Source organism: Falco punctatus (assembly GCF_963210335.1).
Source record: "Falco punctatus genome assembly, chromosome: 8".
NCBI lineage: Eukaryota > Metazoa > Chordata > Aves > Falconiformes > Falconidae > Falco > Falco punctatus.
In genome coordinates, this window is record NC_137588.1 from 14,632,633 (window position 1) to 14,659,002 (window position 26,370).

The window sequence follows — 26,370 nt, forward strand, 5'->3', positions numbered from 1 at the left end:
TTTTGCAAGGATAGAATGTAATATTCTATATCTTGGACTATCGTTCAAAGATAGCAGAACTTAGGCTTGTGTTGCCAAGTATTTATTTGCTTTCAACTCTTTCTGTACTTTTAATGTACAGAAATACTCTATGAATTTGAGGTTGCACTTTGATTCAAGCTCAGGTAAGATACTGAGAGAGATTTCTTTCCCTCAGTCTCCTCTTTCCTCTCCCAAGAGCCTACTCCTCATGTGTGCATGGACACTGAGCAGGGCCGACAAACTTCCTTTCCCCTTTTAAAAATTATTCTTTCTCCTGGTCTGAACATCAAACTTTTTTCTCATTGCTGATACCTATACTTATCTATTCAATTCCCATAAACTGTCCCATACACCTTTCACTGCTTCACTTTCTAATATTGCTTTGATTTGCTATGTTTTTCCACTTCCTTTAGCCAAATATATGTCAAGGTTATACCTATGAAAAACATGAAGAAAAATTGACAAAGGTGAACTACAACTATTTTCCTAAAAAGAGTCTCAAACTTCTTCCAACGCTTGGGTTCAGATTGTAAAGACAGAATGTGGCAAAAGAAAATCAAGGTTGGTAAAACAAGCTGCCAGGAAACTCTTGCCTAGGATTTTAGTTTGTTGTGTATATGCCTTGTACATCCTAATTTTAAAAGCCTAATTTATCCTTAAATTGTTGTTTTGGTAAAATTCTTCGAAGGATCTAAGTGTTGACTGACTGTCAGCAGTTGAGGGCTGGGATTGCTAGATCTTGCTTGGATTCTAACAAGCACTGCAGCTTTCAAGACAGTCTGAGTAGGTCTGTAAATTTTAGAGCAACTCACATGCTGAGTGAGCTTGGGAAAGGAGGACTTTTCCAATTTTATTGCAGAACAATGTTCCATAATGCCTATCGCTACATTAAAACCTTTAATTACTAAGAAGTGTAAAATTCTCCTGAAAGAATTTTGTCTTTCTCTGAATGATCTTATGCTGGCCGCTGTTCAATATCAGATTCCAGACTAGATATTCCAGATATTCATATATATATGTATGTAACTGAAACTACCAGACTAAAGAGAGCACTGATCTGATCTTCAATGGTATTTGAATTTTTTCCCTGTAATATCAATTAAGTTATATTTAATAATAAGGGTTTTCAAAGTAAAAGAAAAGAATTTCTCATCTGTTTAAAAGGCAAGGATAATCTCAAAACAGAGCTTCTTGTTTTCTTTGGTCTGCTTTACTTAGACTGTTTGCTGGGCTTGGCAGATTGCTATTAGACATTTATTTTCTCCGTTATAAACATTTTTCTCATTTTAAAATGAAGACTATATGATTTTTTTTTAAATAATGGTATTTTATTTATTTTGGCATGTGGCACAGCAATTAGATGCAAGCCAAAAAGACTTTTTTTTTTAAGTGTCTTACCTTAAAAGGAGGCAAATTTATTATGGGCATTCTACTCACTTTCTCATTATCTATACCTGAGCTTTATTTTTTTATTTTGTACTAAAAATTTTTAAAATTTTATAAAAAGAGCTTTACCTGAGTTATCCCATATATTGAGGATGTTTTTATTGTTACTAGATTAACCCCTAAACTTAAGGGATAGTCTAAAGGCAGTTCTTTCTATTTTTCATTATTTTGCCAGAGCTACCTTCTTAAGACTAAACAATTGCAACCTAACTTATAATTTTAATAGCTTAATCATTTAAACAACCAAAAAGCTTAGCAGTTGTGTTATAATTGAAACATGATTGGATACTGACCAAGAGGAAATTTAAAATACCTTTTAAAACTGAGAGGGTTACAAAAAGCATTTTGAAATGCATGGACCAAGAATTTTCTCCTAAAAATATTATTTTACTTTGATGTTATCAGGCCTTTCATTTTTAAAAGGTTACTTGAAGTACTTCACGGTTAGAATATTTTTGCATATCTTATTAGATGCAAATCCTCCCCAAGTCTTTTTTTTACTATTATTTGAAAGTCATACTGCTGCTCTCACGGTCTTATGTTTTCAGAGTTTGTGGGGTTTATGCTTCTTTTTTTTTTTCTTTTTCACTAAAACTGTTCTTAATATATTTCTGTATGCATATACTTTGGAGAATACAGGAATTTTGATTATAATAGTGCTGAGCAAAGTTCTGAGATGACCGATCCCAGACCATTTTATTATTGCATTTACAGTTGCTGTTGCTGTTCATTTGCTGGCAGGTCATCCAGAAGGAATAGATGATGATGAACCAACTCTAAAAATGTGTCACTTTAAACAGTATGGCTGCAAAATTTATCCAAATTCAGTGTTTTCAGAAAGTTTCTGCATGATGGGCTACTAATGCTCTTATGTTGCATTTCAAATCCATACTCCAGCATTGCTGCAACTGTTTTGAGTCTGTCCATTAGCTTAAATTAACATGGGTCTAGGACTTTCTGTTCTAAAAGTAAATGCAATGAAATTAAATCAGCAGTTGAGGGGTTTGTATGCCATGGCTGTAACGTTGCATTAAATTTTTCTTTACTGGACCAAGACTAACCACACAGTTCCTAAGACAACATGGAGAAAATGTGGTCTCAGTGTCCAGACAGCCCATTTGTGAAGTACAATAAAATTTGCTTGAGTTAAAGGGGAAACAAAAGTTGCTTGAGTTAAAGGGGAAACTTGTGTCTGGATCCTTTTCCGGTTCGGAACCTGAACAAGCGTTCTGCTTTCAGAGAACACATCTTTCATCGTAAAATGCTGAATAGTTTACTGTTACTTTCGTAGTAATTTCTGTGTTCTGTTAATGATTGTTCAGTCAGTTCATCTCTCCAAAATAACTATGCCTGTTTTGGGGGGGAAGTGACACAAAGAAAAGGATTGGGTCAGGAAGTAGACTGGGGGGTTGCCTGTAGGTGACTGTTCATGAATTGCAGGATATTCTTTGACCTTCATGTTGTGTGTAGAATTTTTTTTAGCTTCACAAATAAGTCCCCTAGAATTTCTCAATGCTATTTGCCATTGTTTCATACTTATTTTTAAATAACACAGATTTTTAAATTGTCTGATATAGTCAGATTAAGCCTCGAATTAGCAAAGTTATATTAGCAAGTATAATTGTTCATTATCAAATTACTTGGAAATATACAACAATTGCTGACATGTGCATGCTGGAAAATACGGTGGAAAGTCATAAAGTGACTCCATTTCTCCATGGTGAATGGAGGTTTACAATCCAAGAGCCTTCAGCTATGAAGGGAACAGAAAAACCAATAGGGTCTTGTATTAAGCAGTTGAGTAGCATGGCTGAAATACACTTATACTCAGAACAGAATTATTCTCATCTGCATGGCACAATGTTTTGATTAGCATGTTTTTAAACCATCCTTCTTTTTATTATTTTATAGATAAAGCACAAAATTAATGTGGATTTTTTAATCGGATACTAATGTGAGAGTCTTGAAATATTTTAAATTAGTATGGTAGATGGCTATTACTCCCTTCTAGCCTAACTCACGTTCTATAATAGTAGGAACTCCAAGGCATTTTTGCAAAAGTAAATACTAATTCCCATTACTGAGCAAGGAATAATGTATTTCTGATACAAAGAGGTCATTTTCTCAAAGCTTCTTGGAGGGTTATTCATTCTGTTTTTCATGAATTTATAAGCTCCAAGAAGCTGAGAACCTGCCTTGACCCCTTGGAATATTCTGAATTAAAGGTTTATATCCGTCCATTTCAATGGAACTGTTCTTGGTTTAAATTGATGCAGATGCATGTAAGATGATCATGAATGTAAAATACCTCTGCAGCTTCCTTGTCTGTAGGGCAATTTATAGGAGTCTGGGAGTTCCAAATGTATATACTATTATGTTGAGGCACTGGATGTTCTGCAGTCAATTTAAGGTGGCATCAAAATGTATTCCCATGGTAGTTAAATAAGTGTATTATCCTCTGCGCTGGCTGTTCTAAATCATGTTAAATTTTTATTTAAGTTCCCACAATAAATCACAAAAGATATTTGCTTAGATCTGGGATCAAGTAGACTCTCTACCTTGCATTACCCTGGGAATAATTTAAAGAAAGATTTCATTATCCTATTCAGGGAAAAAGCAGAAAGTTAGACGAGAAGTTCTGTTTTCTTCCAAGGACAAAGCTTAATTTTAGGCTAAGAATGCTGATAAGCAAAACCATCAGCCTTTGAAAGAAAACTCTTTCATAGTTTGAAAATATAGAGACTTTTCCATGGAAAAAAAATGAAAAGAGAGAAAAAGAACTTTTGAACAAAAAGCCTTTTATTTGATTTGTGTTTCTTCAGCATTTCACATACTATTAATGGAACTACAGTAGTTCTTTGGATCAAAGTTTAGTCTCTCTCTTTTCTGGTCCACCAGTAAAACCAGAAGTCACTTCTAAGTCATTGGATAGTCTGTGTTTCTAATACTGAAGTAATCAGAGTTCAGATTCTGTTTTTTGCACACAAGCTACATGCAATTAGTGTTGTTCCCCTTTGCCTAGTTTCTCATCTTGAAATGGAGAAGTGACTGTTCCCTTCTCCACAAGCTCCCTTCTCTTCTTTTCAAAAGACAAGTAGTTGTTCAAATAGCCTTTACAGAAAATGATGAAATGCTCATCTCTACATTAATGTAAATTCCATATTCAAGCACATGCTAAGTGCTAAATTTGGACCATATAGTCTTCCTAAAAAAAATATAAAAAATTACAAAGTAAAAGGGATTTTAAAATAATCTTTGTGTGTCTTGATACAGCTGTAGAACTAGAATGAACAAATATTGGGGAGGTTAGCTGCCTCTGCTTAGGCTGATTTCCTATGCCTCCTTCCCTGAGCCCACTCTAAATTTGAGATAGTGCTAGTTTTCCTTTCATTGAAGGCAATGGAAGAGTTAATACTGACTTTATAGACTGCCCTTAAATATCAAAGTGTTTTTCAGAGCTTCTAATAATTTGCTTCACCTATATCACAAGCAGCAGGTTATTGGGATACATCAGCTCCCATCTCGTTAGAGAGGCTGAGGGCTGGGTAGGGTTTAGAAGCAAAACTATGTTCTCTTCCCAGAGAGTGATCAGAGGAGAGGGTAAACGCAGAGCAGGAGGCAGAAACTTGCCTTGGTTCTCCCTGTTTCTCATTCATTTCTACAGATAAATAACTGAAATCCATGTGGCGTCAAGGTTGCCTGGCAACTTTCACAAAATGTGTTTGCATCCACTAAGCAGAAAAAAAACCTGACATCTGTAGACTACTATAAAAAAGCAACTTTAAAAATACAAATTAGTATGTGCTGAAACCGCTGACCACAGCTGCTCAGAACGTTCGTAGCTGATTGAGTTTGGTTTGGATTTGATTTGCACCAGCTTCGTGCTGATGATCAGGAACCATTCTCCATTGCAAGGAGCTACCGTCCAGTTTAAAACCTTTGCATCTCCATAAATCCTAAGGAATGCCAATGGCTGGGCAGTATTATAGAGAGTAACCAGCAGGTTCCACGATTCCCCATGTGCATAGGTGTTGCTCTCAGTTAAGATTTTGAGTAGTCATGCTGCAAAGCAACAACCTTGCGTGATCACTCACAAGTCTTGTATAGGCACCCTACTTATTAGCATGTATTTTCAGGGAGCTGTCCCTAATTTTGTATCAACTCTCAGCTTTGCTCTGTGTCTTTTGCTGGAGGTTAGAACTCCTTTTCAGTTTCCCTGTTTGAAGACTGTTGGTGTTTCAGACCTGCTCTGTCACAGTGAGCACAGTGGCCAAGAGCCATAGTCTAGTTTCAGAATAGTGAGGGACTGGAACTTCTAATTGTCTTCTCCCTAGAAATCTGCTCGTTTTGTGTGTTGTTTTTCACCTGACACGCTTCAGCAATTTAGTTGTGAGCTGTTGATGGATGAATGCAGAATGTGAAACTTAGATATCTCTTGGGTCAGTGAGTCATGTCCTTTGTATGTAACACCATAATATGATCCTGTTGGAACTGTGGATTTGGGACTTTAATCAAAAGACCTATTACATAAAAGATGGATGACTGAATCTTCATAGTTTATACTTTAAATGGAAAATAAGATCTCATATCTGGTAGAATAGGTGTATGTAGCTATGGTGGTGACTTGGATCCTGAGTGGATGAAGGGAGCTAAAATCTTGAACAGGTGTGGCTCGGCTTCATCTCTGTGCTTCAGGTTTCTTGGAACCTAGGGTGGTTAGGCTTTGGGCATCTTTTTGAGACATCTGACTCAATCCATATGTTGCAAGTTAGATGCATAACAGTAAATTCAGGCTTCCCTTTTCAGGGCTTCTCTCCTGAGACCTCTCTTAAGTGACTCTGGGAGTACTCTAAGTAGTTCCTGGTAACTTATGTGGGGTGAAAAAGTGCAAATTGGTTAATCCCTACAACAGTAGTAAAGACTGAAATACGCAGTGAAACAACTATAGTCTGCGTAGCCTTATTTTTGTTTCTGTAATCTCTGTAGTTCTCACTAAAATTATTTTTCCAAACACTGACATTCCTTTGTATGGGAGGAGACAGCACTTTGGCTAAAATGGAAAAATATTGTTGTCAAGCTGGCTGTTTAGCTATTCAACGACTGTAGTCTTTAGCACTCAATAACATATCAGAATATTCATTGTTAAAGACATCCCCTGAAAATTCCATGGATTTCATGTGTTATCTGCGTGGCACGTATAATCCTCTTATTTTATTGCCATGTGAATACAAAATTTGAATAGCTGTGGTCTGAAAGTTATGTAGAAAATTATTCCCACTTATTTGTGGAAAATGAGAAAAAATACAAGTATAAAAGCACAATCTATGGAAAAAAAAGGTTGTTTCTAAGAGTATTTTTTGCAAGTATCTTTCTTCATAATAAACACATATATTTTTTCTTTCCTTGTAAATTATTCTCCAATATTCATGATTTCATAGGAAGTAACACCCTGCTGACTTTGTTTACAGGAGTGACGTGAAGTGCTGCTTTTAAAGATCCTGCTCAAACTTGTAGGTATATACTTATATTTATACATACACATATAGTAATTCGTTTATATGCTTATGTGTTTTGACCTGACTAAAGTAATAGTTAGATGAAGGATTTTGCCTTCTGCAGAATTACTGGATTTCTTCAACACATTATACATGAAAATCTTCAGATTTCTAATATCAGCATAGAAAGAGGATGTGGACCTGCCTAAAGGAGCCAAGCCTCCCCCTTCATCAGGTGGTTGGGTTTAAATGTGTCGCTGGAGAATTTTGTCATAGTTGCTGACTATGGTATATGGTGGGCAGTTAAGCCACAAGTAAACACTACAGCTTTACCAGAAGGATAGGCATGAATAGTCATTAGTTTCACAGGAAGGGAGGAAATTACTCTTTTCCTGATTGTCAGGTAGTTAAACCCTGTCTTTCCAGAGTGGATTTCAGTCGATGAGGTGTTAATTCAAACAGTGAGGACAAAAGAACAGTGAAGAATATTTATCTTTTTTTAAGAACTGAACTGTAAACAGCTGAATGCTCAAAAGGTAAGTAATTTCTTTCTTGTGTTTGTCATCTGAAATTAAAACTGAGAAAAAGTAAATATTTTGCTTGACATAATTTGCAAATTCATGGTTACTACAACTTAATTAGTGCATGGTGATTTTAGTCTGGGGTATTTATTACTGCTGAGATTATCTGCACATACTAATAGGCAGCTTGATAAAATCCAGTGGTCCTAGCAGTGGGAAATAATTATCAGAACTATCAGACAATTGTTGATAATCCAGGTAAATTAAAGCTACTTTGTTTTTGTTTATTGCTTTGTAATTTGTGCTGTGGTTAATAAAGGTAGAGTATTTCTGAAGGTTTTGCACTTGTATCTTTTCTTTCTTATGCATCCTTTGCCTTTGTTTTGTTTATAAGGTTAGGTTTAAAAGGTTTATAAGGTTTATAGGGTTAATAGGGTTATTTGTTTTGTTTATAAGGTTAGGTTTAAAAGGTTTAAAAGGTTTATAAGTTTTATAAGGTTTATAGGGTTAAAAAACCCCTGAAGAATCCAAAGTGTTTTTAAAACTCATTTCCTTTTCAATAGACCTAGTTTATTCGGTGCTGGGCAACCCAATATCTATTATTTGTGTGAAAATGCTCTCCTTTATTCTTTTTCTATCAGGTATAAAGTAGTATTTCTCTGTTCTGCAAGTTCCATATGTGCTGTATGTTCGTGAATACATATCCCTCTTCAGTATAGCTCTGGTATATTGTCATACTTAATGTAGAGTTAAAACTCCAAAACTTCATTAACTTACCCTGTTGAAAAAAGCACAAATGACATGGCAAAATAAAATACAACTTCCAAGTACAAAAGGGAGAAGACATGAAAGCATACAAGGCACTTTTTTTTTTCTTTCTTCCAAGCATATAACTTTCACAACATTGTCTGAAAAGCTCACACTCCTAAAATTATGTCAACTGTTAATGGGTTGCATGAAAGTGTATAATAAAAAGCCATGTAATTTGGGACTCACCATTCCAGTTTTACTGTGTCTGAGCATAGAAGGAACTAAAACAAGGAAAGGTTTAGGTCCCAATCATATATTCTTCAGCAACTTAAGATTCCCACTGTGGTTAATCAAATGTGCAGAAGAATAAAATGCTGTATCTAGCTCTAAATAGAAAACAAGCAGAACTAAATTTTTTCAGATTAAATGCAATTTTGTCTGTAAAACTATGTTTTATTTTTTTTCCTCTGAGATATTTACATAACTGTGCAAATTGCATAATTGCTTATCAGAGCAAAAGCCCCTTTCATTTGAAAAAGAGCAAATGTGGGTAGGGCAGACTAGTAGAAACATTTTTTTTAATGCAGTAATCTGCTGTTCTTGGGGGGGGGGGGGGGGGGGGGAAGAAATGCATATTCTGTGAAAACTTGTCTCCACAAAATGTCTTCCGCATCCTTAGCCGTTGTGATTTTGTATCTCTGGTGGGAAGGGTGGGGAAAATTGCTATGTGACGTTTAATCCTCCCTTGGTTCTGAAGGACGAAGGAGCTGAACTATCATCCCCCGTATGTGTTGGAGTAGTCCCAAACCTGCTTTAGTTTATGGTGAAGGAAGCAGCCCCTTAAGGACAATTCCTCACTATCCCAAACCTGCTAGAGTCCATTGCATTCTCCAGAATGCTGCCTTCATGGAGAAGAAAAAGAGCATTTGGTAAATGTGTGACTCTGCTGAGCTTTTTTTTTCTTTTACTGTAGACCATGTATGAGAGTTATCTACCCAGTAATTTCTTCTTTTGTCCTACTGAAATAGTACTGAGCAAGCCCTTGAATTAACTGCCTTACAATAACTGGATTTGGCAAAGTACCTACAGACAGTGTGCCATTACAAGCAAAAAAACTTGGCAGATCTGCTGTTAAACGGTACCTATATTTACCCTATCCCAATATTTACAGAGGAAGAGAACTACTATTAAAAGAGCTTTTATCAGTAAAAGTTCACCAATCAGTTACCTGGAGAAAACAGGAAACATTTGAAATGCAAGAAGTGAAGTGCCAAACCATGAGGTCCTTGAGTCTTTCCATGCTCTTTCCTCAGGCAGCCCCATTCGTCTCCTGTAACATTCATCGAGGGGAGACATGCCCCCTGTCCTTTCCTCATGGTCCAGGAATTCTGTGTCCCACTGTAGCGTAATCTCCATTCTCCTTTCATTCACAGCTTTTTGCCCTCACATACAGTGGTATTGGCAGAACAGGAAGAGCTGTCACGGAGGAAAGGCGAAGCAGGCTAATTTTGCTGGAAGGAATTTTTACTTCCTGTTAAGAGAATCTGTGTTAAGAGAATCCTGTTAAGAGATCCGTGGACCATAAGAGAGGTGCTTAAAACTGATAGCCTTGCTAACCAGATGCTGAAATTTCAGTTTTGCTGCTTCTCACTAAGCACTTCCCTCTTTCTGTGGTGTTTGGGTTTTTTTGTCTGTTTGTTTGTTTTGTTTGATTGGTTATTTTTTTTTTTTTTGGTTGGTTTGGTTGGTTGTGTGTTTTCTTTCTAATTTTCACTAATCAACAGAGTTGATATCTGGGACATTTGGAACTGGCTAGATTCAACCACTGTTGAACATTTTACATGTTTTGCTTTAATAGCAGAGGAGTACCATTGTTAGATTATTGCTTCCACTAGAAGATATCATTTTTGGTAAGAGCAGACTGACAGATACTCATCTGATTTAAAATGGTATGATGAGTGCAGTACCATCAGAGTCTGGTGAAATTATAGTATGTAGATACTGGTGAAATAATATTCCTGTTTTACTGACTGAGAAACTAAGCAACATGGAGATCACAAGGCTTGCCTACAAAACCTCCACAGACTCTTTACACAACCTGGAATGAAGCCAAGTCTCCTAAAACCCAGTTCAAATTTCTGACCAGTTGCACTGACTGACAGACAGGGGTACTAATTAGTGATGCTTTGAGGAGCTCACTTCACTCTTACACACAAAAGGAGATCAATCTACTAATCATAAATACAAAATGAATGTATCTCACAGTACAGTTACAGAATGATGCTTTCAGTGTGACTTTTAAGCATCTTTCTGCTCATTCAACATTACTTTCTATAAACCAGAAAGCTTACAAAGAAATACTGTTCAACCTCTTCTCTGCGTAACAAAAAGCAGCCTACAACTGTAAGGTCTCTTTCCATTCACCAGCCACCACATCTGTTGCTTGCTTGGACACTGACCAAAATGATTCATTCACATGTCTAACATTTATTTTTGGTGAAATACTGGGATTATACAGAAAAGCAATATTTCAGAACTGGGTCTAGAAAACCAAGGGAAGTTGGAAACAACTTCCTCAGCTGAAAACAAACACGGCGTTATATCATTCTGCAGCTTTATTAGAAGGCAGGCAGTAGCCAAGTGAAGCAGCTGGAATCACACTGAAGTCACTCTGAACTCTGCAGATCACTTCATTCTTCCTTCTGCCACAGAGCTCACAACCCTGACTTACAGTGTGTTTCATTCCAAAGAACTAAACAAGGTAAGTCAATCTCTCTGTTACTTTAAACCTTTCTCTCCCTCTCTCCTGAATAACGTGTTTCTGCAGCTAGTAGTGTAGCATATACTGGCTAGAAGAGCTTCTTGGAAGAAAGAATGTGATACTTACTCATTTCAAAGATTATTTTGAACACCCCCTGCAGCAAGAAAAGATATGAAAGTACGTGTGAATGTAATTTGTAATGACTTTCGAATGTGTTTATACGTACTTCAAGGAGTCTTCTATTATGTCCGTGACCTTGACTTAAATCCGCCCCCCGTCTTGTGTGTTGGTTTTGATTTTTTTTATTTGCTTAGGGATAGTATGTCTCCTATAGCTATAGCAAGTCCCGGTATCGTTAGAAATAAGTACATCAGTTCTGATCTGAACAGATTCTAGAACAGAAACTGGAAATAATTTTAAGTAGCAGATTAGCAAAATATTTCTGAAGAAGTAGTCATGCAGAATTAAAAAAGGCTTCTATGATCTGAGCTGGTAGGTTGTGTGTTTTCCCTAACCATTGTGGAATAAGGTAGGATGTGGATCTAGCTGTCATTAAGTGCATGTTTGCTAGGAAGTGACATGATTTAAAGCCTTATATACTACCACACAATAAGACAGGGCTAGATTCCACCTCCTATTCAGACTTAGTGATAACCGTGTCATTGTAACCTGTAGCCTTTCTAAATGTGAAGCCAAACAATACCCCAGACTTGTTGTCATAGATTTACAGAAGCTGTATAGATCGTCTCTGAAGTAAAACGCACTTGCTTTCTAGCTGAATTTCTAGTTGTATTACTGAATAATTTTAAATGTTTATTAATTCAAAGCTAGGGAGAAGAAAGCGAGCGAGGCTACATCAGGGTAAAGCAATTTATCAGACCAGGTTTGTAGAAACTGGTGTCAGCATTAACTTGTTTATGAGAGTTTACTTTCATTAGCATCATATGATTGTTTTGCCGCAGCTGAACTAAGAAATGCAAATGTTTTTTATAACCCAATTTACTTTTGTTTAATGTCACTGCAGCTTCTAGCCAAATTTAAAACATTATCAGCTACTTAGCCAGGCAGACAAGATAGAGGTCCTACCAAATTTACTTTAATCCTAGAGATTGTAGATGTGCTGTGAGTGATATTAGAGTCTGCTTTTATTGCACTTAAAATCTCTTTGAGTGTGGCATAGTGGAAGTTATTTTTCACTTCTGTAGAATGAATTTATGGTTTGGATTCTCTAATTGCCTTTGTAGAAAGGGATCATAATTCAGGGAAACTCTCTATATAAAGTATTCCTAGGCAGGATCTTAGTACAAATTTTTACTGTACCAGTGGGTGTAGAGAAAAGCTGTTAATGACAATAATGCAATCTGTATGTACTATACATTATAATTATTTCTTTTCATTTTAAGAATCTCTCTGCTGATAACCTAATGAGCAACTTCTGAAATGCTGTTAGATTTGTGTTTATTTCTGATAGATTGATGTAAGAGGAAAATTTATATCTGTTTCCTAATAAAGCCAGTTGCCTTAAAGAATTTTCTTCTCATTTCTTAAAAGCCACTTGAAGTTTGTGATCTGTTCTTAGATATTAATTTTTTTATTAATAACTCTGCTATTCCAAGCACTAAGCAGCTAGTTTTGAAGAGGACTGTAGTCTGTTGAATGGTCTTGTCATTTGATTATTTATTCATTTTGTCTTATGGAATGTGCCAACAGTTCAGCTGTCTCTCTCACTGTGGTGGCTGGTTGTCTGGCTAATTTTCACTCATTATTTCTGATAATGGTCTGATTTGTGTTCATTCAGTCTAAAGCTAGCCGTTTCACAACAGTGCAGGGCTCTGTTGTTGCTGGCTTTGCAAAAGAGAGCTGAGTGGGAGGAACAGTTTCTCATGGCCTGTTACCAGAAGAAGGAATTGCTGTGACTAGGGTGGGCAGCGTCCAGGAGGCCTATGGTTTTAGAAAGGAAGATGCCATCATGCGCAGATCAGCTGTCCCACACTTGCTACTACTTTTACGGTGTGTTTGAGGCTCCTCAGACAAGGAGAAAAAATATGCATCCTCAAAGGAAGCATATAGTACTTTCAGGGGAGCTCAGCTAATTCTGTGCTCTTTGTGTCTTCAATATGTTCCAGTCTCCAGGCCCTCTGGAATGTAAAGCCCTGTATCAGCCCACAGCTGCTCTTTTCCAGAGAGAATTTTTTGCTGGCTTGTTGCAGCTCTCATATACCTGGCCCACCATTTACTGCATTACAATTTTTTAGATGAACCTAACAGATCTGCTGCAGATAAAGTACTTTTTCATTAGTAGGCTCAAAGGGAAACTAACAAAACCCTGTGCTACAAATCAGGTTTGTTTGCAAGGGTTTTCTGCAAAGGCCAGCACTCTAGATAGAAGTCTCCATTCCTTGCCAAGGACATTAGCTAGCAAAGGGTTTGCAGCCTTCTCCTACTTCTCTTCCCCAGTCCAGGTTCTGTTGTCCCTTTTTGATACTTCTCAAAGGATGTGTTTCAAGAATCACAAGGCACAAGTATGAAAAACCAGCACCCTTTCCTTCTAGCCACAAAAGATACTTGCCTCTTCATTCTTTTGGCAAGATCTGAATTCTGCCTCCATCTCTGCCTTTGAATCTACTGTTTGGCTTTGGGCAAGATACTTCTGTTCCTTTCCATACTCTTCTTGTGTCTGTTTATGCTGTTTAATTATAAACAAGGCAGAAATTGCCTCTCATTATGTGCTTATTACAGTGTCTAGATGCAGTGAGGCTTTGATCTCAAAAGGCTAGGGCCTTTGGGTACTCTCCCAACATAAAATGCTTGCTTCTTTCAGCGACTGCAAACCTGGCACAGAGTTTTACTCTCTTTTGAAGCCTTCCAGATGAGAGAGAAAGTGGTGAATAGTAAGTCCTGTACTGTCAATGTAATATCACTTTCTACACTCCCATTTCTTCTTTCTAGTGATCGTATTTTAATGAGTGCAGCCCCACATCCTTTTAATTAGATGTTTCAGAAATGCTGAGAACCATTGTCCATTTAAGAAAACTGAATAATGTGTTGTTGAGGTCCCAAACTCTTAACTGAGGGTGTTGTATCATATCTGGTCGAGTCAAGTGAGAAGTGATTTGGAAAGCTAATGTGGGAAGCCTGTAAAACTGGTATTTCCAAGCTTTTAATCATAGGCGCCATCTATTCTTATCAGTGCTAGGGAGTGTTTCCAACACTATATTAGGGAGACAGATATCCAGCCCTCTTGAAATTGTATTAACAGTATACATTTTTCAGTTTTGCAGGGATACAGGCTGTGCTTATTGTAGACTTGATCTTAAAGTAAATAGGAGTTTGCTTTGTATGAGTAGGAATATTAGAGTAACACTGATACAGAAGTAGGCACCCTTAATCTACTGTACACAGTGATCCTAGCATATCAGCTATGAGGACAAAGTAAAGTATGTTATCAGCTGGAATGTTTTGGTTATAAATCGGGTATCTCCATTACTCTAGGAATGTAGTTAGATTGATGGCTTATAGCCGAGAAAATACTGCGGGAATTTGTGGAGGAATAGGAAAACACATGAAAACTCCTTGGAACAATACTTCACTAGTGTGTGTATCTTACACGCTGAGGACACAGCCAATATGGTCTACGGTGTACCTGCTGGGCTTTGTCATCTGGGACGTGTGCTTAACAGCTCTGAGGTGTGTTCTGGGCCTGCAGAGACAGATTAATGTATGTGACTAGCAAATGGTAGAGATCCAGGTTCCTTTTCTCTCCAGCGTACAGAAAACAGACCAGAACCTGTAATGGCTGCCCAAGTAGCCGCTGAGTCCCTGCAGCACAGTGGCATGATAGCACAGCGGAGAAGCTCCCTTCAGGAAGGGGAAGGTCTCCCAGAGGTGAAGCTGTGGTTTTTCTGACCCATCATAGGTGAAGGGGACAGTGTTATGTTTAAGAAAGGAGGAAAGGACTATGGCTGAACCACCAGGCAGGAACTCTAGGTTTAGCATCTGGTTTGATCAGAGATTTCCTGTAGGTCATTGTATGCCTCATTGTAGACCAGACGGATGGTACTTCTCGCTGGAGCCCACTTGCACGAAGGGTTATGAATACTGAGGTGTTATGACCAATTATGTAAACACTTTAGCAGTGCTGACACATGCAATATAAGACCATATTTTAAATCTCAGTTGGCACTGTTTACTGAACATCTATTTTTACCTGCTTGTAAGAATGTTTAGATTTATTTTTTTTCTTTTTCCCTAGAATGGGGCCACTTTAAGTGTTTCCCAGATATTACTCGTCATTTTCTTGACTGTAATGTAATATGTTTGTGGTCACGTGATAGCTTGCAGTGGTTATGGAACTCCTTATATCCAAAAGGAATATTAAAAGAGATATTTCTACTTTTATCTAGTATTAATGGAAGAGCAGGAGCAGACACTAATTGTATAGTTACCAAATGCCCCGCACCACAGTGTATATTCTGAGGACATCTGAGTTTCTTTGTTGTCTTTGGGTATGAAAGTCTTGGTCCTTGGGATGAGCATGAGAATAAATCACTTCTGATGATTTGCAGTTGCTGGTTGCAGACATTTATGAGTTACCCGATTGTGGAAATGGTACACTGCTCAACTGCAGCCATTATCTTAGATGATTTGTTATATTCAGGCCAGACCTACTGTAGATGCTTTTCCTATTACAGCAGCATTATTGAGATATAAAGCTGGGTTTTCCATTTGTTGTTTAATGTTTCTGTGGCGGCAAAAGTGCTGGTCTGAAATAATTGCTTTACCAATATTAACTGAGTCTGCTGTATAAGGGTTTGTTAATCCTGCTGTAACACTCACTTTGCCTAAAATGTTATGAGGCTATTGTCTGGTCAAATGACTTCAATACCACAGATGAAGTGGTGTGTTATGACTAACAGGGTCATGTTTGGCCTTGCTCAAAGAAAGTTGTTTTTGGCATAAATTTTAGAAGATGTCTAGCTGGTACACTGTGTATGCATTTCCAACGCCTCTTCACTGAAAGACGTAATGGAGAATGATGGTTATTTGCTTTCTTGACTTGTCTGCCAGAAAAAACGCATCTATATTGTGGCTTGAAAAGGTCTCCAGTCACATATCATATCTATTATGACCCGTTTTAGTTCTTGAATTCAAGACTGCTTACAAAGTCATTTTGTTACCGTATGTCTAAGGACCATTAAAACACTAGCCAAGAGATTGGTGCTTGTGTATGTGTCTGTGAAAGAGAAAACACATAACCCTTGATTCTGCTTTTGTGTATACTCGCTTAAAATGCTCATTTCCTAGTAGCTTTGTCTGCTGGGCCAGCTTTAGGCTTAAATTATTGCAGAGCTATGATTTAATTTTGAAGTATGTGTGTATCAGGCACTTCCTGCCATAGGAATATTTCTGTGTGGAGGCAAGTGGTCATCTTGGCTTTGCTCTTTTGAGGGAGGAATGTAAGTCTACGACAGTTTGTAATCTCACCAGTATTTGTTGTGAGTTTTAGGATCTTTTCTTATGTCTTTTAAAACACTTGCCAGAGATATGTATACACCTCTAACAAACTTGCTCAGACTTCTGTGTTTTGAACTTTACAGATAAACACTGCTGGATGAAATTCATGTTTATGCTTTTGAAGGTAGATAAATTCAAATTTAGCACCTCAAAAGTTCCAAGTAATTTTTTGAGGGCTCTCAAATGAAGTAAATATCCAGACAAACTTGGTGAGACACAGCATGACAAGCAGGCTTTAGCTGACCTTTTGAGAAACTAGTTGTTCTCCAACATTTGACTCGCAAATCACAACAAAAGTTGAAGTGGATCAATCACATAAGCTTTCCTTTAGCCATAGTTCATACACATAGAATATGATATGCTCAGAATTATTCATCAAGATATTAAAAGGCAGATTTGTGTAATATATTCCTTCTATGAAGTTAATAGTTGAGATGGCCAACTCCGCAATCCATAATTTTCCTATTAAGTTAGGACCCACTGTTGTGACCTCTGAAATCAGTTTAGCTGGCTAGAGTCTCTAAGCCCTGGTTATTGCACCAAACAAATAGATTTTGGGACTACAACTCAAATATTTGTGTTAACTTTTAACTGACATAGACAATGAATAAGCTTTTCCCTTGGACCTCTCTGTAAATTTCAGAAGTAATGAGGACCAAATGTGAGAGAGGTTGTGTGGGCTGTAGCCCAAACATATGGCATAAACTACCGGTGTCGTTAGGTTGGATCCCAATTTGTGTGGTGCCCAGAGAACTTTAGACCCATGGGAAGACTTTACATCAAGTGAAGTGAGTGGAAATTGCAACTCTTTTGTTTGTTTTCTCCTCCTTTAGACTGAAACCCCAGTGTAATTTAATTCCAAAGCCGTTCCGCTGACCTCAGGGCTGAGGTGTGGAGAGGTCAAACGACTTCCCCTGGTCAAACAGGATGCATGTGGCATAGCTATGAATAGAGTCCAAACGACTGGTCCAAAGTCGTAACCGTAAGGCCATTCTTAGTGTGACAAAAGCTGTGCTATTTTAAGCAGATTCAATCATTTGTCCCAGTTGTCATTATGGCTCAACTTTATGAAATACTGGAATGGTGGCAGAGAACATGAACTCTAGGTACTATGTAGTAAAAAGCTGTGAATATGTCAATTGAGATCCAGTTCTGTAATTGCTGGGTGAAATTCAGAGAAAGACAGTTCATGTAGCACATGGTGAAGTCTCTTCCCAGCAGTTCTGTGGCTTTGTATTTTACAAATATTTCAGTCTGTATTTTAACAGTTGGACTTCATGTTCTTAAAGGTCTTTTCCAACCTAAATCATTCTATGATTCTTTTTTTTGGTAATTCTGTTTTCTGTCCCAGGATCTAAAAGCTACTAGCACCAAGTGCCAGCCTGTGATAGTCCCATGAAGTTGTTTAGTAGTTAACTACATAAAGGGACAGGAAATAAAACATCCTGGTCAAACATTCTGAAACTTAAAATTAAGCAACTATATTCATAATTAAGTAACTGAATCAAGGAGGCTTAGTTTTCAGAGCTGCTTGTGACCTCAGCAAACAGGAACAGACTGCAAACAACTGAGGGTACACTTTACGCAGGCTGTTTACTATTAAAAAAACAACAACAAAAAATGCAGGATGAAGTCTAAACATGGTTATATTCATCCACACGCAATACAACACTGTTCTGTAATCTGTGGCTGCCCCCAAGTCCTATTGGCAGGCCACAAACCACACTTTCCTGTTTATTGAAAAATATTTTCCTTGCTTTGACTCCTTTTTGCAACTCTGGACCAGCAGGGACCGAGCCAGTGAACTGCATCAAACCTCCTTTACCTTTTCTAGCAAGTGGCCTGAAAGCCAAGCAGAAACTACTGGCAAAAAGTCTTGTTTTCTCTACTGAACCTCTGTTTGCAGACAAGTTCATGAGAATCTTTCCAGCCTGGAAATTAGGCCATTGTCAAAGATCATACAGGAAACCAGTGACAGAATAAGGGATAGAACTAGATTTCTTCACTTTCAAGACCTAGACTTGAACTGCAAGACAATTCTGATTCTCATTTTTATTTATTAGTATTTTCAATTATTGGGAAGTTCAAACTCATGTATTTGAGACTGTGTGCTTCAAGAACAGAAAGAAACATGCCTGCTGAATGATGGTTAACAGTTATCCAAGAAGAAAAAATCTGAGTCCCATTGATGTAAACCAGCATGGTTCCACTGAAGATCCCCCTACTGCTTACCTTTTTCAGGGCAGGGCTTAACACCATGAGTCCTGCTATAGAAGTGCTTCGTATATGTGGATGTCATACATATACATAGGTAGAAGTTTCTGGGCTTTGCAAATGTAATTGTCAGTCTTCGCTGAGCCCTAGCTGTAGAGTCTAGTTTCAGCATCTGTGCAGCGGGAACCGTGGAAAGCAAAATTCCTCCTGCTTTTTTTGCCCTCACTGCTGGGGAGTTACTGCATTGGAAGACTAAGAGCTAGAGATAAGGGAAAATACAAGCTTGGAACAGTAATTGCGTTCTAAAGGTGTGCTCTTTCAATGGAGGAATTTTAAACTACAAGAGGCTTGGTAAATATTTGGTATTCGCTTATGTATGTTTTCTTTCTCCTGCTATACGTCATCTTTGAAATTCTAAATATAAAATTACATTGTTGGGCATCAGGCAAATGTTTGTTATTGTCATTATGGTTTTTTTAGCACCATTGGGAAAAAAAAAAGGTTTGGGAGGAAATGTTGGAATCCAAGTATTGTGTTGTGCTAGCTTTTGAGAAGCTTCAAAGCAAAATTGGTTAGTGACTGGAATACAAGATATTAATCAGCAAGAGACTGAAAAATTTGATTTTTGTTTTGTTGTTGAAGTGCATAAATTTGATTTGAAGGTATAGTTCTATATACAGGCACAAACACTTAAAAATTCGATTATTAATCTGATTTTCCTCTGAAAACGTCTAAATGTAATACTATACCAGATGTTAGTGGTACTGCTCCTTGTTTATACCATTTCTTAGCAGCTGCTAAGCTATTTGAAAAAATGACTCAGATGGGTGGTACTGCTATTTGATGCAGAATCTACCCCCAAGGGGCACGTAATTACATAAATGCAGCCCAATAAATGTCATCTTATCAGGACAGCAAACCAAATAACATACCTTCAGCCTGACGTAAATTAACAAAGGGCAAAGGTTATCAAATCTTCTGGACAGAACAGGCTGTATTGACTCATTACTTTTTCTTTTTTATCAAGAGATGTAAAATTACACAACTTTTTTTCCACCCTGGCCTATCCATTTGCAAATGAGAAATCTAACCCTGCTAACGTGTGTGCACATGCGTAGCTTCACTTGTGTCAGTAATCCTTTCAAAATAAGCGAACTACTTTTTGGAGGAAAGGTATGTACATGAATACAAGCTTGCAGATGTGGTTCTGCAGGCAGTGTGCTCTGGAGACGCCCCTCCTGTTGTCTTTAGCATGCTAAAATTAATGGAATTACAGGAATGCAGGGCTGAGTTCCAACAGTGCGGGTGATTTTTGGTTTCTGAATGGTACTAGTGCTCAGCAGTGTACTGTTGAGCACAGCTAATGAGCTGGTAGTATCCTGCTCTCAGGGACAGTTTTTTGGTGCAGCTGAGTCCAGCCAGACTATATAGCTTTAAATAATAACAGAATTTATCAGAATATTTGTTTTGGCCATAGCACATACTGCCACAGTCTGACAAAAGTATGTGCTGTGCTGCAGCTTTGTCTGTACTGTGGAATGGACTGAGTGCATTTTCCTGTTACACCTCTGCTGTCTGTTTTCCCATTGATTTCTTTTTTTTTTTTCTGGATTTGTCTTTTGGTTTATAGTCTGCCTGAACATACCACCCCCACCACTCTTCCCTTAGGCGTTTTATAAGGCATTTCCTATGTGAAAAATCATACTGTACTTGTAAGTTCCAGAAGCTTTTGCAATAGAAGAAAACCGAGACTTGTTCTGTCTTGAAAAAGGAAGACGCATATGTTTTCATCTATAACTCTTACAGTCTGTCTTATTCTCCTGGCAAGCTTTGTTTTCTGTCATCTATTACCTCCTTCTCAGCTCACTAGTGGAAGAATGCCACAATTGTATGTATTGTCCCTGAAATATGTTCCGTTTCCTTCTCGTCCTTTGCTGCATTAAGGAAATCTAATACATTGAATGTGTCTGAAAAAATCATTGTCCCTTGAGTCAAAGACAGATACATGATAGAGAGGAATAAACACACAAACTTTCAGTTCACTTTCATCACTGTCTATGATTTTGTTAACCGTAATTTGAGGTGTGTGTGTGGTAATTTTATAAAAAACGGCTTCCTGGCACTTCTCTGATTTCTGACAAATATAATTCATAAAACTTGCTTAAAACAGGAACAGAGTAGTAAAATATGAAACCCGATTAGAAAAGAATAGAAAAATCACACTGCAGTAGAACTTTGCATCTGGTCTTCCAGAAATTTACCAGTGACACTGTGCTCAGTGCTCTCTGTTAAGAAATAAATGCAAGGAAGACAGTTCCTGAAGATCAAGGCATTTCTTGAAATGCCTGTGACTAAAAGACACCACAAGCTTTGTGCTAGCTGAAGTGATGGCTAAAAAGTGATACATATGTGGACCTAAGTCAGCGTTTGGTTTTTTTATGACCAAGAACTTAAAGGAATTGCAGGTTACTATTTGCAGCACAGTAAAACATTTCTCCTTTGACTGTTTCATTTCTTTTCTTCCCTAGAAAGCAACGGTGCAACATGACATTTGAAGATTTTGAGAACTACTCTTACTTCTACGACTTGTCTGAGGAAGATGAATCACCCCAGTCCTCCCTCAGCATTGCCCATATGATTTCCCTTTCCTTTTACAGTGTGGCATTTCTGCTGGGAGTGCCAGGTAATGCCATAGTCATTTGGTTTATGGGCTTTAAGTGGGATAAATCGGTTTCCACACTCTGGTTCCTCAATCTGGCCATTGCAGATTTCATTTTTGTTCTCTTCCTGCCCCTCTATATTACGTATGTGGCAATGGGCTTCCACTGGCCTTTTGGGAAGTGGCTGTGTAAAATGAACTCGTTCATTGCACTACTTAATATGTTTGCCAGCGTTTTCTTCCTGACATTCATCAGCCTTGACCGCTACATCCGCCTAGTCCACCCAGTCTTCTCCTACAAGTATCGGACTGTAAGGAACACCCTCATTCTTAGTGGGATCATTTGGATGTCAGCTGCAATTATTGGTGGCCCTGCCTTATACTTTAGAGACACAGCTACAGTTCTCAACAATGTCACCATTTGCTACAACAATTTCCATGTGCATGACAGAGAACTTATAGTGCTGACCCATCACATTCTCATTTGGGTGAGGCTTGCCTTCGGTTACCTCTTTCCTCTAGTGACTATGGTCATTTGCTACTCGTTGCTGATTGTCAAAGTGAAAAGAAGAACTGTATTGACTTCCAGCAGGCTTTTCTGGACCATCATTGCTGTAGTTGTAGCTTTTTTTGTGTGCTGGACACCGTATCACATATTCAGCATTGTGGAGCTCTCTGCTCACCATGATGAAAACTTGCATGGCTTACTGCAGGATGGCATTCCCCTCTCCACTGGCCTTGGTTTTATCAACAGTTGCCTGAATCCAATTCTCTATGTTCTGATAAGCAAAAGGTTCCAGGCCCAGGTCAAGACAACAGTCTCTGAGGTGCTAAAACTGGCACTGTGGGAGGTGAGCCGCTCAGGGACTGTCAGCGAGCAGTTGTGGAGCTCCGACAACACCCATGCGCCCGTGCACTATTGTGAAACCGCTCAGTGACTGCTCTTGTCACCATCCTTCACCAAAGAGCTGACAGGAGGTTTGAAGGTGTTCTTGACTTCGCCTCTGCCAGTTAGATGTGCATCTTTGCATATACAGTTTTATGTCAACAGCTAGCTTCGTTGCACTTGCTGCTTTCCTTGAAAGGTTTTAAAAGGACACATCATCCGGGTCTGGTGTGCTCACAACGCACACACAGCCCAAACTGAAAGTTGTCAGCAAAAGTGGAATTGCTCTAACTGGGTTTCTGGTCAGGAATATTGTTGTAATCCTGTTGTTTTGTTGTGGGTTTGTACCTCAATGATATAAAAAGAGAGCAGAAAAATATTCCCCCTTGCCACCACTGATAACACTCTTGATCAAGGCATTCTCGTCCCAGAGGTGATGGCCACACATCAGTGGGTCACCAGTCTCCTTATTGTCGAGTATTGCCTTAAAAGTAGGAGTCACCTGGCTACATCCCAGCTAAGTAAAGCTATTGGTGGCTCTGCTCTGCACTTGGAGAAGAATCCCGAGACAGAAAATATGCTGACTCACTGCCTTCCCTTGTCAGAAAAGTATGGAAATAAAATCTGTTTTCTCCCAGTGCTCTTTATCTTACACTCAAAACTAAGATGGGAAATCCTGTGTTTTCTGGTCATTTATTCTTGTGCTTTTAGCACCAATTGGGTGCAAAATACTATGAGCAAGTATTTCATATAGGCATTAGGCTTATTTGAAATGTGCAAATAATTAGTGAAAATGTTTCTTACAGAAGGCCCTGTGCCACACTTGTTGTTCTTCTGTGTTTCAACTTTCAAGCTCAAAGAGGTTTACAACTATTGGTAGTTGTTTACTGTTCTGTCAAAGGTAAAGAAATGATATAACGTTTTGTTTGCCTTAATGCCAATCTTCAAAAAATGGGCAAAGTGAATTCTCTTACAAATCTGTAGCCAAATTTGGATGACTTTGCCAAATGAGAAGCAAGCCAGTACATCCAGGAAATGCTGTCCACTCCCATAAGAAAGATGAAGTAGTCCTAGTTATGCTGTATTCTGTTCCAACTTGTTGCTTGCTGAAGAATCACACATGTGCCAATACAAACATATACACTAGGTGGAGTGAACCAGTTTCTGATGCAATACCACTTAATTAAAAAGTTGAATGCGGGATTAAAACTAAAAGCATAGTTCCAATTTACCCAAGGCTTTATTTTTTTTCCTTGTTTTTGGCCTAGGTGTATAGCATAAATGTGCCTTTCAGATAATCTACCTAGTGGTCTATTGTCTGCCAACACACTGAAGTAGCATTTATTTGTAATTGAAGTCTTATATGTAAATATATTTGGTTTTGTATAAAGTATATATATATGTGCATGCATGAGCACATCCACTATTGGTAGCTGTGCAAATACAAACAGCGTGACTGTGGTTCAGAGTTTGGGAGAGTCAGGCAGGATCAGTGGAATTTCAATGTATTTCACTTTGGGATGGAAAGCCGGTAAGCGGCACCCTTCCTTTGAGTCATTTGCAGCCTGGTACACAGTGACTCATCATAGTATTTTGGAACTGTACTGCTGAATGTGCCTAAATCAAACATTTTGCCATTTTTCTTCACATGTTCCCTGACATCTTTCTAAGAATGATGTATTAGTACTACTTTCCTGGCTGTACTCCAAGTAAAGTAATAAAGTTTTGTTGTTTTTTCCAACGAGAGTGTTAATTTGCTTTTCTCAGCAGCAATATGCAGTGAGTATATGTTCTTAGAACAGCTCCTTCCCAAAGATTTTGGAAGATGAAAGCAAGCCCTGACCCTGTCAACTACAGGAATTAAGGTTTATGCCAGCTTTCTTCTTGCATGTCAGCTATACGAGCACACATAATGCTATATAAAGAGATTGATTTTCAAATGCAGAAACACACATGTGCTGTCTTGCGTAAATTACTAGAAAGCCTCCCCTAAAGTAGACAACAGAGATACAGAATAGAATTGAACAAGGCTAAAGTCAGCCCTGGTCTATGGAAATAAGTAGATTAACAATTTTGCAATGTAACCATCTCATTCACACCATCATCAGTTATAGAATTATCTCCAGATCATTTCTGCAAGAATAACAGAAGTTACCTAAAGAAAACAGAAAACACACCAAGTTTCTGTTTCCAAAGAGTGTCCAAAACAATACCAACAGTTCTACGCTGCTTAGACCGAGGAATGCTCGTTCAACCTACAACAATGGAAAAAAAGCCAGAAAAAGGGGATCTATCTCAAAACACTTCACAGGTAATAGCTCTATGATCAACCACTCATTCAGGAATAATAGCTATTGACACATTTCATAATGGATGGGTTCTAGTTACTTACTCTCACCTGCTTCCGGAAGGGTCTGAAGGCTGCTATGTGGATTGGTTTGTAACAGATACTTTTGTTGAAACTGTTTTCCCAGTATTCCTGTATGTCACATATCTAAGTTACGGAACTTTCTGATAATCTTTCTGTTATGGGGTGCACTTGGGATAGAAGCATCTCATTTAAGATGCTAAGTTTTCACAGGCACAGTGACACAGCAGTATACCAGCACATACCCAAATACTACACAAAAGCCCCTAATATAGATAAATATGGATTCTGTGGAATTCTCTTGCCCACATGCCTATCTATTTCGTAACTGGGAAGACTGCTCTCTAGTTTTTTTTGGCTTGTTCCTGTGCAGCAAGTTTCCTTCTAACACTGGGGGGGGGGGGGGCGGGCAGGGTGGGCGAGGGGGAAACTGGACAAAAGAAATCCCAACTGAAGAGTTTGTACATGCATGCTTAGAATAAATGAAAAACACAAAAATCCAGTCCAGCAGGTCAGATGGATGGTTCATCCTGCTGTATTTTAACAAAGTTACAGTCTATAAATCAAGCCATTTTATCCACTTAGAGCTTTAATTTCAAAGTCAAGGAAAGAGTTTAAAGGTAAGAAGCACATTGAGTGGGGATCAGAAACATGATGGTCAAGGATAATAAGAACTACATTTTTGTGACACATTTTTTCCTGATGCAACGTTTGCCAATTTTTTGCTTTTAGCAACACCATTGCAGAATTCCTAAGCCTAAGCTACATGATTTATTGGAAGCAACAGCTAGAGAATTGCCACAGAAAGGGTACTGTGCTCTAATTACACACAGAATAAAGCCAGTGTTTTAGGAGTTAAGTTTATGGAAGGAAGGTAGGAATGAAGCCTGTAATTATACTTATTCTCAATTCTTTAATCATGCTTTAAACCTCTAGCAGGCAGATTTTTTTTAGACAAATTATAAAATAAAACTCTTACATAAGCTGAAGTTGGCAGACCTTTAAACAAACAGGACCTGCTGTGCCAGATAACCAGAGATGCTCTGTGAAAAAAAGAACAAAGTTATTTTAGCTACTGCCATCAGGCTTCTGCACTGAGCATCTTCATCTCTGTGACCTCAACGTGGCACATAAAAGGCTTCCTGTTCATGGTCACAATAAATTCTTTACCTCACTCCAACAGAAGGCCTAGAAATGTGAATTTGTCTAGAAGATTCACAACTGACAGTTTTTGCATTTGTATCATTCCTGTGGGTAGTTTTTAGAAAACAATTTAGTTCAGACAGGTTCTTCAATCTTTAAAAAAATGTCAACATCCATGTAGAAACCAGTCTGGAGCCAAGTAAGCAACTCAGACCGGTGTTAATTAGGCTACTTTCTCTTTGCATTTTAATTGAACACCTGTTTCTGTTGTTGTTATAGCCTGGTGCATACTTGCAAGTTTATGAAGTGAATTACCCATCTGCATTAGCCGAGGGCTGCGGTCACACCGCCACACCGCGGGTCAGACACCGGTGCCGCGGTCCCCGTGGAAGGCACACGCTGCCCCCTGGTCGCCTCTCGAGGAACAGAGCCCCGTGCCCCAGCCCCGCCACACCTGCCCGGGCCACCGGAGGCACAAGATGCACAGGCACCTTGGAGTGTGCAAAAGCCAGAGCTTTTATCAACACTTATTCACTGTACTAATTAAGAAGGCCCAGAATAGATGTGGAATTTTAAGTAATTCCACTGCAGA

General features: G+C 38.3%; 1 protein-coding gene across 5 annotated transcripts; it reads left to right on the top strand.

The window, feature by feature from the left end:
• Positions 1–753: 753 nt before the first annotated feature.
• CMKLR2 (chemerin chemokine-like receptor 2) lies at positions 754–26,039 on the top strand. Of its 5 annotated transcripts, none has more exons than XM_080400210.1 (3): positions 754–7,498; positions 8,991–10,994; positions 21,251–26,039. In XM_080400210.1, exon 3 carries the CDS (start codon positions 21,267–21,269, stop codon positions 22,317–22,319), a length of 1,053 nt encoding a protein of 350 aa, XP_080256336.1. In that variant the 5' UTR covers positions 754–7,498; positions 8,991–10,994; positions 21,251–21,266; the 3' UTR covers positions 22,320–26,039. The 5 variants fall into 5 exon arrangements, with proteins under 5 accessions (XP_080256336.1, XP_080256334.1, XP_080256337.1 ...); XM_080400208.1 differs by having other exon boundaries at positions 9,667–10,994; XM_080400211.1 differs by having other exon boundaries at positions 10,847–10,994.
• Positions 26,040–26,370: the final 331 nt, after the last annotated feature.